Here is a 14510-nt window from a genome sequence, read left to right as displayed (position 1 = left end):
TTCATGTGACTGATCTTATTTTATGATGTTTCTTGCAGTAATCATTAAGCAAACACTGCAGTTGTTAAGTGAACTAATCATTTGCTATGGGCACAGTTTTGGAAAAAAACTCAAGTAAATGCCATGTTTTGGAAAAACCGTCATAAAATGTGGTTATGTGACCACAGGACATTATAAATGACCATAAATACATCCTGGTTACCAAGTGCCCATGACTGTGGGGAGAGGCAACCAGTGAAACTTCAAATTTAAATTATAAGTAACCCCCAGATAGATCTATCTTAACTTTGAACAGTCGTTATGTGACTGGTTGTAAGTCAAGGACTATTTGTATATATTTAATCCTGGTAAAATATATAAATAGTAATTAGGAATCATTTTGCAATCCATGCCAAGAAAATATTCTCAGTCTATCTCAATTATAATATTAAAGAACCATGTTTGCAATCCATTTTAAGTTATTTAATAAAATTAATCTGATTCCTTGTGTAAATGTTAAACAGTGACTGTGCTGGTCTAGATCTTTCCATGTTCCACCAAACCATATTACGAAGGGGGAGGATGATATAGGTATCTATTATATATAGATATACAGCTAAGAAATAAAGAAGGACCATCAAACAGCCTCTATCAATTTTCTTTTGAAATTTAATTTAAGCTGCCTTGAAGACAGTGCATTTTTTTTTAAATCTTGAGGGAATGTACAGTCTATTAATATACAGGTGAAGGGAATAAATTGAGAAGTGCTTCCCCTCTTTTAAAAATGAAGTTTTTAATGTTGAATTCTTTAGTTTTAAAAAAATGAAATTTAATTGTCCAGTTGGTTGTGTCACATGATAAATTAAATAAATCAGCAGTTCCCTGTTTTAACAAACATCTTCCTTTCAAAAAGCCACATGAGTACACAAATTTATACTTAGAATATTGTATGTTGAAAAAACAAATCCCCAAACAGTGGGAAACATATTAGATATGGGCAAAAAGTGGAGAACTCCAATAGAAGGCAAGTTCTTTCAGCAGTGATGAATGGCTCACCTAAGGCATATCATTTAATTTCAATAAGGAAAATAAAAAAGAGCACTATTGCTGCAAATTTTAAAAATAACTGTATTGTTAACAAGAATTATGACTCATTTTGAACTATTAAAATTGGTCTACACGGATTCATATCATATCAGTTTTAAAAATATGCACCGTGCTTATTTGAATATGCCATACATATTCCTGACAGGTAATCTATTGCTAACGATACTAGCAAAGGCCTACAGGGCATCCCATTCAATGTTAACAAGTACAGGGGAGTTAACATGCTTGGCATTTAATTTACATTCTTTTCCCTTTTTTATTCTAGATAAATCACCTACTTTAATAAAATTATTGGTGCTAATGTATTTTAGTAGTGATAGGATCATTAGTAAGATTTAACAGTTGTGCTAACTTGAACGGGGCCTATTCTATAACACTGCTGTGCTTAGTTACATTTTCAGTTATGAGGCTTTTTTAAACTGATATAGTGACAACAGCCTCTAAGGTTACTTGTACTTTACAACCAGCATTTTTCTTTTAAGTATTCACATGTTTATTTAAAATAAATACACATCTTTTGTGTAGACTCTTTCAATATTTTGTTCACTAGTTAAAAAAAATGAGTAATAGTGGGTACATACACAGTTAATGAAAGTATGGAAGTTAATGTCCTACCTCATGGGAGGAAATGTTTTATACACTGCTATCTCAAGCAAATGGGGAAATATAAATTTGATATAGAATAGGTAAGTGATACAATGGGCAAGTAGTTAAGTAAGAACTTTTCACGTTGGTACTCTTACCCAAACATTAGGCAAACATTTTCCCCCAGGTCTTATGTGTGTGTGTGTGTGTGTGTGTGTGTGTGTTGTTTGATAAGTATTTTAGAATACCTTGCTAGGCCCCAAACACGGGGCAAATCTTATTAGTCTCCATATTAGTCTCCCTTTAATTCTTTGTTAGCAATCGTATGTATGTATGTATGTATGTATGTATGTATGTATGTATACACACACATATACACATATACACACAAATATATATATATATATATATATATATATATATATATATATATATATATATATATATATATATATATATAGAGAGAGAGAGAGAGAGAGAGAGAGAGAGAGAGAGAGGGAGGGAGGGGGAGAGAGAGAGAGAGAGAGAGAGAGAGAGAGAGAGAGAGAGAGAGAGAGGCAAATAACACTGCCTAGTATGCAATCAGCCCAGGTTCGAATCTCAGAAGGGTATAGCTGACTGATGAAGACTAAAGAGTTAGAAATGCATCTCAGTTTCCCTTTAAATTCTTTGTTAGTAATTTACACAAATATATGAACTGTCCAGTGTGACTACAGCCTGTCCGATGGCCTTCAAGATAGGCTGAAAACAGGAAATAAAGATTTGCTCCACCTTCAACTCTATGCAGGAAAAAACCCGAATGACTAAAGATATATATATATATATATATATATATATATATATATATATATATATATATATATATATATATATATATATATATATATATATATATATATATATATCTTTAGTCATTCAGGTTTTTTCCCGCATAGAGTTGAAGGTGTACGAGCAACGTTTCGACGGAATCCCATCCGTCATCCTCAGGCTGGTGGCTTCAGCTTCCTCCTTCTGGGAGAAGTTCTGGGAGAAGGAAGCTGAAGTCACCAGCCTGAGGATGATGGATGAGATTTCGTCAAAACGTTGCCCTGACACCTCCAATTTTACGTGGGAAAAAACCCGAATGACCAAAGATCTACATACAAACACCCGCAAAAACCTCAGAAAACAAATTATATATATATATATATATATATGTGTGTGTGTGTGTGTGTGTGTGTGTGTGTGTGTGTGTGTGTGTGTAAATTACTAACAAAGAATTAATTTACACAAATATATGAATTGTCCGGTGTGACTACTGCCTGTTCGATAGCCTTCAAGATAGGCTGAAAACAGGAAATAAAGATTTGCCCCATGTTTGGGGCCTAGCAAGGTAATCTAAATAGTTAACATTTGAAACATATATATATATATATATACATATATATATATATATATATATATATATATATATATATATATATATATATATATATGTATATATGTGTATATGTATATGTATATGTATGTATGTATATACACACACACACACGCCTATATCTTTATGCTTGTGTTATACAATTACACATTAGAGTGTAATCATTTGCCCTTATTGATTTTTAAAGTGACTTTGTAAATTTTATGCTTTCTGTGTCTTTTCTGACCTTATTCTAGATTATTAGCTTGAAGAATAGGTGCCCAATGCATCTCAAATGCCTTGCTCAGAGTCTACCTCCGCCCATTACAGTTTTGTTCAGTTTGTTCAGTGCTATACATAGAAAACACTATATAAAATATAAAATTAAAAAGTAAAAAAGAACCTTACAATGGTTATTATAATTTCTTAATAAAATTATAGGCACTTTCACTTCTTGTTTTTTGCCCCAGTATGAGGAAACCATCTGTTGATAAACAATGATGACAACTTAAGCTTGATTTCTTTAATTTTTATTATTTAAAAAAATATTTTCCAATTAGAAAGGAGTCTTAAGTATCAAATAGGACAAATAAGAACCCAGTAAGATAATGTATCTTATAAAACCCTTATTTTTAGAGTTTTAGTGAATTTGTGGTTACTTTAACTTCTGTTTTCAAATGGTTAATAATAAATATGTAAAATAGTTTATATATAGTTATATAGTTTATTAAATCTGAGTAACTATTATGAAATTACATCTAATAATTTTGCTTAGAAATTAGGAGATTATATGTAGTTTCTTTTTTCTCCCCAAAAATATAGCTATGTTAAGATTTATGCATACTGTACATACATACATACATACATACATACATACATACATACATACATACATATAATATGTATATTACATTTTAACTAGTTTATTGGCAAAGAAACAAACATTCCCCTCCCATCCACCAAAATGCCTTTTGGCATATTTAAGTCTAGAATAGGTTTTGTCATTAAATTTCATGGGTTATACATTAGTTGCACAAGTGCTTTCAAATAATTATTTTTTTTAGTGAAACTAAAACCAAAACTCTAACCCTGTACTCAGAAATCCTACAGGTAAACAAAGGACTGATAGCATTTTAACACTTTTCTCTCCAGGAGGTAGGATATTATTTCTACAATAAAACAGATTCTATTAGAGGGATATTAATATTCATATTAATAGAAGGATGTTAATAGGAGGATATTAATATTAATATTAAAATCACATGTATGAAAGACGTAGAGTTATCATTCCTTTCATCAAAAACAAACAAACAAAGCCACTCCTGTGTATTATTCCCATTTATCAACATTTCAAAGTGCATTATATGCATTTTATATTTTGGGAACTTGATAAATTTTGTTGTTAGATAGTTGTGTCTCCCCTCAAATATGTTAAAAATAATAAATTACTATAATCAAATCTAATTTCTGGAAAAATCTTGTGGGATTAGAAAACAAAAAAGCATGTATTGTTAAAAATGATAAATAGCCCTGAGGATTGTATTTTATTATAACTAAATTGACACTGAATTAAAAAATAAAATTTAAGTGGTCCATGATTACAAATCCTAGAGTACATAGATTCTATAGAGTTCTGTTGACCTTTATATTCATAGGAGAGAGAGAAAGGAAGGAAGGAAGGAAGGAAGGAAGGAAGGAAGGAAGGAAGGAAGGAAGGAAGGAAGGAAGGAGCGAGCAACCCTATAGTAAAAAATATTTTGAGGAAAGATCCATTTACCCTTTGGAAACTGACAGAAACTTACAGCACATTATATTTATTTCACTATGAAAAAAAATGCTGTTCTCCAAAAATAAAAAGCAAATAATACATTCCATTTTACTATTCGAAAGTGGATATTGTTGGGATACCTGCAAATCTCTGCTAACTACAGAAAAATCTGAATAGCAGATTATACTTAGTTTAAGCTGATTTTTTCCCCCCAGTAAGCATACGCTGCTAAATCAGATTTGTATAAGTTCTCATGAAAACTGCATGGCTGATCTGGGTTTCAATTATTTTGGCAACAAGCATTTTATGTCTTGAAAAAGCAAAGAGATCTGGATGTAGATTCTTGCCTGGCACTTACCAATAACATTTTCTTTGCATTTGCACTGGCCTGAATTTTGGTGACAGGTAGTATCTCCATCAACTGTCCCAGAGGCATTACAGCTACAAGGGCTGCAGCCATCAGGGTTGAACTTTTGCAGATTGTAAAATCCTTCCTGGCATTGATTGCATTGTCTACCAGACACATGTCTTTTGCAATTACATTTTCCTCCAATCTAAAAAAAAAAACATATATAAAAAGTGTGGTCAAATGCTGAGTGCACTTTTCCTCTCTTGCCTTGTGCATACTCATTATTGAAATGAATGTATTGGTAGGTTAGATCAGTGTTTTTCAACCTTTTTTGGGCAAAGGCACACTTGTTTCATGAAAAAAAATCACGAGGCACTCCACCATTAGAAAATGTTAAAAAATTTAACTCTGTGCCTATATTGACTATATATAAAGTAATTTTTTGAATAGGAATCAAATAAACACAAAGAAAGTATTTTATAATTACTTTTCAATTTTTCCCACGGCACACCAGGCAACATCTCGCGGCACACTAGTGTGCCGCGGAACAGTGGTTGAAAAACACTGGGTTAGATAATCTTCAAACAGAAACAGCAATGAATATTTATTCACTAAAAAAAGATAACTAGAGAAACAGCAGGAATTCAATACATTCACCTAAAGAAGAGACTCATATAGCTACTCTGAATCTTCTCTAGTGAGAGTCAGGTGTTTGTTTGTTTTTTTGTAGTAGTAGTAGTAATAGTAGTAGTAATTAAGGTGTCAGGCTAGAAACTGGAAATCTGTGAGACTTAGTCCTACCGACCTTAGGCACAAAACCAGTTGAGTGACCTTGGATTAGCCACTTTCTCTCAGCCTTAGGAAGGAGACAATGGCAAACCACTTCTGAAAAACCTTACCAAGAAATTGGTAGGGACTTGTCCAGAAGTCTAAGAATCAGCCATGACTGCATAGAAAAGGGGAAGAAAAAAAACTTCTCTAGTACAGGAAATGTTCTTCTCCCCAGAACTGTCCAGCAGTTTGTCTAGATTGTTTATAGTGGCTGCAACTTTCATATCGATCAGGAATCACTACAGAATGTACATGACTGTCAGAAATCTCTCTATCTCTGGATTTATAATGACTGAATCACCACTTGCGGGTATTTCAGAATGAACGGTTGTCAATGGACTACCCTAGGATTAGGTCTTTCCTATGGAAATAACCTCCTCAAAATGGTATCATTCTCCAACACATTTATTCATCTAGAAAGTGCATCTTGAAAATTCTTGTCTACGTACCACTCAGCAATTGTTAACTATTACAGCTTAGAAATCATAGTTTCAAGGGAATGGGTTTGTTCCCTGAAAACTAGCATCTCACTTCACTAAGCATAAAGTTTCATGCATTCTAATAGCCTTTGGGGGGCGGGGGGGGGGCGGGGGGGCGGGAATGCTAGATCTTCTAGATTCAATTAAAAGAACATGAGATCAATTGAGGCATAACTAAATCTCTGTGACCTGAAAGGAAAAAAAATGCTAAGAGAATAGGAAATCAATTAATTTAGAACTTTAGTAAGCTGCTTTTCTGCTTTTTTATTTTTACAATAAAAAAACACTGACATTTTAATATATATTTTCTAAACTAACTGATGATACTATCACAAGTACCTGCAAACATATGTATATTTCTCTCATAAGTAAGTGACATATTTTATTCTGTAATTTTTCCACCAATTTCTTTCAGATTTAAGGTGGATATTACCTTAAGTATTAGTCTTATTGCCCACCAATAATAGCCCTATTTCCTGGTGCATGTTCTCTAGCTCAATACCTAATTCAGAAGCAATCAGCAATATATCATTCTGTTTTGCTTGTAGTCAGGCAGCATATTAGATAAACAAACAAACAAACAAATAATTGTATGTAACTTTCATGGATTTTGGAGATAATCTCTTGCAATTCTCTTTGCAATGCAGGAATGCACTATAACTTCCCCACCTTATCATTCAGAAATCACCCTCCAGCAGGGTAGGAGAACCCCATGTAATCAGCCTGATGCCTGATTGTTTTATTCTGTGACACAGTTTGAAATGCTGAATGAATAGCTCTCAATCTTATGACTGCCCTTGTGAATAAAACCTGTAATTTTTATTTGGACTTCAAGAACAGGTTCTTAAAAGTGTTTAATTTTGTTGGATCATATTGAACCTGAGGTGGACAGTTGACTTTACTTAAATTCCAAACTTTTTTTTAAGCATGGGTTCAAACTCTAAAATTAAGGATTCTCGAAACATTTAAATTGAAATCAAAATCTATTTGGTGGAAATTAATGGGATTTAAATGGTTTAATTTAGGCTGCAGTCATATACAGTATTTAGAAAATTCCATTCCAATCAATTGGTCCTCACTTCTGAATAAATACAATGTTCATATTTACTAAGCTCATTTATTGCAAATTTACTGAACTTGCATCCTGGATTATGAGTATTTTTTTAAAAAAGTCCAACTGAAATACCTTTCAGAACACAATAAAGTGCTTTTATAATAAAAGAAATATTATTTCCCCTAAACTGAAGGGTTTTTTTTTAAAAAAATAATCTATAAGGATAAAACCTATATACATATTCTCTTCTGGAATTCTGTATCTTTGTTTAGGCTAAATGACATATAACTGGTTCTTTACAGAAAAGCATTGATGAACTGCTCGGAATGGTAAATTATGCAGGGAAAGAGTATTCTGAGCCATTTAAACACACTTCCTTGAAAATTATCCTTGTGACGTGACAATTAATTTTCATGAGCCAGGACCTTATACCTTACGATTCCATCTTCCATGGGTCAGCCTTGGAAACACTTCCTTCAATAATGCCTTTCTATTTCATGTAATTCATTTCTGCCCATTTTCTCCAGACTTATTAATCTATTTTTAATGCCTCTTAATCATTCCGCTCTATCTTGGTTTTACTGCTACAGTCTATTTATGCCTTATTGAGCTGTATAGACCAGCCCATTTTTCCTTATTTTCTTTTTTTATATCATCTTGGTGTTTCACCTAATTTCTCACTCTTGCTAAGCTTCAGTCTTAAAACTGAACAAAAGAAAAAGAAGAAAACCATGCAACTGCCTTATTACCTACAATTAGAACAACTTAACATTAAGCTATTGTCAATGTGGAATAATCAACAATTAAAACTAGAATTACAGAAGTAGTGTTGGATTTATTTATTTAAAATGTGTATATAGCCACCCATTTTATATCACATTCTGGGTGTCTCCCATAAGAATCATATAAAAATGACTGAAATCCTAAACATAAAAATAAAAAACCCATGATTCCGACATGCAGTCATGTCGCCCTTGAGAGATAATCCAGATCTTCAGTGCTTTTATGGAAGGCTACGAGGACAGAGGCCTGCTGAACATCAGGGGAAGAGTGTTCCCTATGACAGGGCTTCCATAGAAGAGAAATTGTTATAAAGTGGCAGTGTTGAAGGGAAGGGACTAGGAGCATGCCTGGTATAACCTGGTAGGGTGAGTATATGACTTTAGGAAAAGAGAGTCCTGAAGATAATTTGGCCATATTTAAAGATGATCACCTTGATTTGCACTTGGAAAAAAATGGAAGGCAGTGCAGCTGATGCAACAGAGATGTTATATGGATAAACTTAGGGATACTCATCACCAGGGCTTTTTTTCTCATAGAACGCTCAGAACGGAGTTCCGGCACCTTTTTTGGATGGAACCTTGTAGGGTAGGCAAGGTGGGTTGTATGACATGTGTGAGTTCCGGCACCTTTTTCTTTTACAAAAAAAGCACTGCTCATCACTGTGTGTTCCGCTGCATTCTGGACCAGTTGAAGTTTCCAGGTGGTCTTCAAGGGCCAGCCCAAATAGAGTACATTGCAGTAATCCAAATGGGAGGACACCATGGCATGACTGACCATGAGTGAGGATTTATTTCCCATCTATTCATTCTTTGTACACCCTGTGATATTCAATTGCTTCTGGGAATCTAAAGAATTGTCCAGGTTTTATGGTCTTGGTCTAACAGGCATCTTTATGAGGAACACAAAATGAGACCCATTACTTAAGGTTAATGTCAGCAGTGTTGTATTTCACATTGCTGGCTTGCGGTAAAAGATTGTAAAAGCAATGAGCTCTTCATGGATAGACAGCATCAAAACTGCTTAGATTTTCAGGTTTTTTTGAACGATCAAAGGTACCAGCTAAAGAATGTTCTCAGTGAGCAGAAAAACATACATAAACACAAAATAATATTCAGAAGTTCCAAGGCAAGATATTTCTCAACACTGCATTGGGGTACCAAAATGTGATAAGCTAAGTAATTTTCATCTATCTTTCCATATTGTTTTCTTGCCCTTTGAAATAGATGGGTTGATCAATACACTATATTGCTTACCTGCAAATGAAAACCAAGAGTTTAAAATCATTGGTAACTTTTTATATGAAATTAGGTTTTTTAAATTATGGTAAATAAAATAGTAAACTGATATAGACACAACTGCCTTCTGAACTCTTCCTTACTCCATTCTGAAATCATCTCCCTACATTTTAGAAAACGCTTACCATGATTTCTGACATTGGTGAATCCCTTTCCATTTCTTTTCATTCTTGATAATGAGAATTAGTGCCAATTACAGCCAATTTAATAGTAACTTGAGGACAAAGCCACTTACCTTATTGCAAAGGCAACTGCCATTTTTGGTGCCTGCTGAATAACATTTGCAGGGTTTACAAACATCCAAAGCTGAGAGATCTGCATCTATCTGCCGATAGAAGAAATCATTACAAAACTCACAATTTCTTCCTGCAAAAAAAAAAAAAAGGTTACGCAATGTAGCTTCCAATTCATGAAAATTAGCTGTATAATTCAAAATTAAATACAATTCCCTTGAGAGAATTATATAATTTTCAGGACGTCCATTTTAATGCACCTTTCATCTCTACCTGCCAATTTAGTGATCCAGAGCATATGAAACAATGAACCTGTTACAAACTGTGCTTTACTCCATTAAACTTCCATCTGTTACATAACATGACATTCCTATGAAGCTCCGCTGTTGGATACCTATTTTTTAAAATTGGAAATTATTCTTAAACTTCAAATTTTTCAATATGATGCTAAGAACAAAAGCCAAGAGTATTGAAAGCTCCAGAAAAATATCACCATGCAAAATGATGATTTAAGCAGGTACATGTTCTTATTTTATAAATGTTCAGCATGAAACAAAATTAGAATACAATTGTATGAAATTAGAGGATTGCAGTGGAGTTGTCCTGTACTTGAAATAATACATTGGATGAGAGTCACTTCTGCAAATTCAAGGATCCTTTCACATGAAGAATACAACAAAACTGCCTTAGGAAGAGGAGTTAGTTTGTTCTAGTAGAATTTATACTACTTGAGAGTATCTATTGTTCTGAATTACACATAGGAATTTTTCCTAATAGTGCACTGAGATTAAAAACAATAGTGTTTATTTTTAAATGACACAGAAATGCAAAATATCCCTAAGTTACCGCCTAACCTCATCTAGTTATCCCATTATAATTTAGTTTGGTTTTGTATTTTTTGAACACCTATCATCAGAACAATCAGAGCAACAAGGTCCTATTAAAAGGTGAATTTGCGGAAAATCACAAATACCATAGCATATTGTTCTTTCCCCTTTATTGAAATGGGCATGCCTTCTTTAATGTGGCTTCTGATCCAAAGCAAAGTCATATTATAATGACTTCTGATAGCAACTCTGTGTTCTTTATTTTCTTGACAACTATCATACAGTATTCTGAAGTATAATTTAATTTAGTAATTTAAGTATATTAAATTACTAAATTAAATTATACTTCATTACTTATTTTCCATTTATGATATTTTAACTGAAAAAGTTCTTTAAATTTCAGTCAGTTCAGTGCTGGATACATCTGGGATTTTGTCTATGCAAAATATGCCTTCTTTGGCCCTTCCACATAATACGCATTGCATTGCAATGTGACAAATACTTTGATCTTTTAATAGTGATCATGTATATTACAAATAATACACATGCATGCAAATCGTGTATAGAAATTAGCGATACAAGCTCCATTTTATTTTGTACCTTGATATTTCCAACAGACTTACAACTTTTTAGTACATAATTTTAACTTCTTTCTGTAATGCATGGATTTACACAATAAATAATTTCCTTGGGTTGGGTGGAAATATTTCACATTATAGAATTCTACGTTTTCTATATCCACCTCTAATTAATGATACTTTGGAAGAGCCAGCCACAAAACATCTGCATATGGCCCTGCAAATATATGTGCATTCCACTTGATTGTGATAATTACCTGAGGTGTTATGTTGACAATTATCACAGACTCCACCACCACCTCTATAATATTCATTAGGAAAGTAATCTATTGTCCTATTGTAATGACAGCTTACAGCATGGTTGAAACATTGACAAGGTTTGCAGTTATAAGCATGAACTTGATCTCCTGGATGGAATGGCTTGTCATTGTACAGTGGCTGACAGCGATCACACTGAAATAAATAGAGAATTAGCCAGAAATGATTGTTTGGAACAGGTATATGAATACAAATGCTATGTGCCCCTTGTTACATATTGACCTTCGATCATTATTTTTTTTTAGAGACAGGAGGAAAGAAAAATGATTAAAAAAATTGTGTTCTACAAATTATTTAAAGGAGGTCCTTGGGATATGACCATATTAGAGCTACCCGTTACAATTGAATGTTGCAACAGCTTTTAAATTAAGTATCTCACTTAATAATTCCCCGTCTCTGCTCCCCTCCACAAGGCAATTGTTAAACAAATGTGTAGACCACTAAGTGGAATAAGGTGTGACTCAGAGGTGGGGGAGGCCTTTGGATGCCTAGCACAAGCCCAGTCCTGCCAGCCTGGCCCTCCCAAGGCCTCCCCCAGCCCTGAGACACCCTGGACTCTGCTTCCTGCCCTTTATATCCTCACAGGTCTTTCCCCATTCCCACCAGGTTTCCCCAAGCCTTAGGCCTGATTCCCACCCTTCCTCACTTATCTTTTGAAGAATGTCGAGGCCTTCCAGAATGCTGAAAAGGACTGTTTCATCATGTGGCCATATGGCACAATTCTGGAAGTGGCAGTGATATTTAAAGTACCAGAAAGCAATTCAGCCACTGAAAACATGGCGACTCATTCTGGAATTGCACCATGCGGCCAAGGGACAAAGTGACCCATTCTGTTTGCTAATGCGGTCTGCAAGCCTCTCAGAAATCTCCAGGTCCCAAGGTTTCACAGCACTGAAAAAAAAGATGCAGAAAGCTTCTGCAGCACTGTGCAATCCATATTAAGACAGCAAAATGGAGCACTTTGTCCCTGGGCCACAAAGTGCAATTCTGGAATCATGCCATGAGGCTATGTGACAGTGACTCATTCCAATGCTATGGGAAGGTGTCAGAGCTCTTCAAAACCTAATTGAGAAGGAGTGTGTGGGGCCTGGTGGGGTAGGAATCAGGTCTAAGGCCAGTGGGGAGCTGTTAGGGGAGGGAAATGCTTGCAGGGACCTGGTGTGGAGGGTGGGGAAGAAGATAGGTGGGGGACACTGCAGCATCCCTATGGACAATCAGAAGTGTGAAGGAATTTGAGACTACTGCAGCTTTGGGACAGAATCATAAGTAGCTTTTTGGGGCTCCACCAGACTTTCAAAAAGCCATTAAGCAACCAATCATATGTTGAGATCTACCTATAGTGAGCTTTATATTCTTAAACCTGCATTTCCCAGTTACACAAATTTTGAATCCTTAAACCTGTGCAAAACTTTTGTCTTATTTAAAAGAAAACTAGATTTTTTTTAAAAAAATGGGCAAGGGCCTTTGATTTAATCACAAATACAACTACAGAAGAGAAGCCTACCTCAGGGACAACCAGTTTGACCTTCTAATCCAGGTTCAGTTATTTGGTTAGTTCTGTTATTTATATATCTTCTGTAATATACATACATAGTATAGATACATACATACACGCAAAAGTATTCTTGCAAGAAGTTTTATCTTACTTGAAAATCTTATTATTATTTTTATTTAGGGTTCTCAATAGCAGAACCACATCTGGTTGAAACAACCTTAACCACCAAGACATCTGAATGCTAAGGACAGGATTACTTGAAAACTATCTATGTTTGTCTAGAATTCTGAAACACGGATAGAATAAGTGGTAAAATGTCTCACTGTTGCTGTTTGAATATTTAATGTTTGTAATTGTATAATTATTTTTTAAAAATTCCAGGCCATATGATTTTCCTGCTTAGCTCTCAGTATCTGGCAATTACTACCACAGGAATGTCTCTGTGGTACAACTGTTTCCTTTCTTTTATTCTTCTTTACTTCTCCTTCACAACTGCATACCATTGTTTCCTCAACTTCTGAGTTTCATGGCAAATCTTGAGACTCAGCACATAAGCTTACAGTATGTATATACATTCTTCTCACACCCCATAATAGTTTACTGCCATTATAGAATGTATGTACATTCTGATAGATGTACATAACAATGTATGCACATAAACAGACATAAACTCATTAACCACTAACCTCATTAACTAAGATGATGAAATGCTACTTATTGCAGAAAAGACAATCCATAGTTCACGTATCTATAAAGTAGCAGTTTTATTAAGTCAAAAGAAACACAACCAATGTAGACATAGGATTGTTCAGGCAGATTTTCAAGTCCCCCCCCAGTCTTGATTAAAATGGCTTTTTTCAGTAGACAAACATCAATGGTAAACAGACGTCTCAGTTGTATAACATTAGAGAAATCCTATTCCTTGCATCCATTCTTGGAAAGGATCTTTAAATTTGCTCCCTCCTGACATCAAGATTAGGTTATCCAATATAGAGATGTATCTGAAAGTGTAACAGTAACACAGAATTTTGAAAGCTTCACAGATAATGGCGAAGAATTACTAATCTGTGCTTTAATAGGGTATGCAGAGAACAAATTACTTCACCAATAAACCAGATTTCACTATTTTCTTGGTTTGTAGACACTTGGGACTGTCATGAGACTAAACTTAGCATTCCATTCCAAAAAAGGATCCATAGAATTTTGTCTGTTTTAAAAAGTCTCCATATATGTAAGCTCAGTTAATGCAAGTTGGAAAAAAGAAAACTAAGCAACATCTTGTTTACACATTCAGTTTCGGAAAAACAAATCCAAATTAACAAGGGTTTGTTGTATAATCTTATAAGCTGCTGCGTTATCAGGAATAAGTGATTGGATTAATTTGACACAAGAGAGATTATTAAATCTTGAGGGCCATGACTTGTTATTTGGCT

At 34.3% G+C, this 14510-nt stretch overlaps 1 protein-coding gene across 1 annotated transcript in view; it reads right to left on the bottom strand.

Moving 5' to 3' along the window:
* The window catches only part of USH2A (usherin), a gene marked incomplete at both ends in the record, with an annotated part of 509528 nt that overhangs the window by 424142 nt on the left and 70876 nt on the right, over nt 1-14510 (bottom strand). The window contains 3 exons of the mRNA XM_083377756.1: nt 5194-5389; nt 9862-9992; nt 11522-11717. Of these exons, the coding sequence (XP_083233882.1) occupies nt 5194-5389; nt 9862-9992; nt 11522-11717 (523 nt within the window). The remainder of the gene's footprint in view (nt 1-5193; nt 5390-9861; nt 9993-11521; nt 11718-14510) is intronic.

Source organism: Vipera ursinii (assembly GCF_947247035.1).
Source record: "Vipera ursinii genome assembly, chromosome: 1".
NCBI classification, from domain to species: domain Eukaryota; kingdom Metazoa; phylum Chordata; class Lepidosauria; order Squamata; family Viperidae; genus Vipera; species Vipera ursinii.
This window is presented reverse-complemented; position numbering and strand designations above follow the sequence as displayed.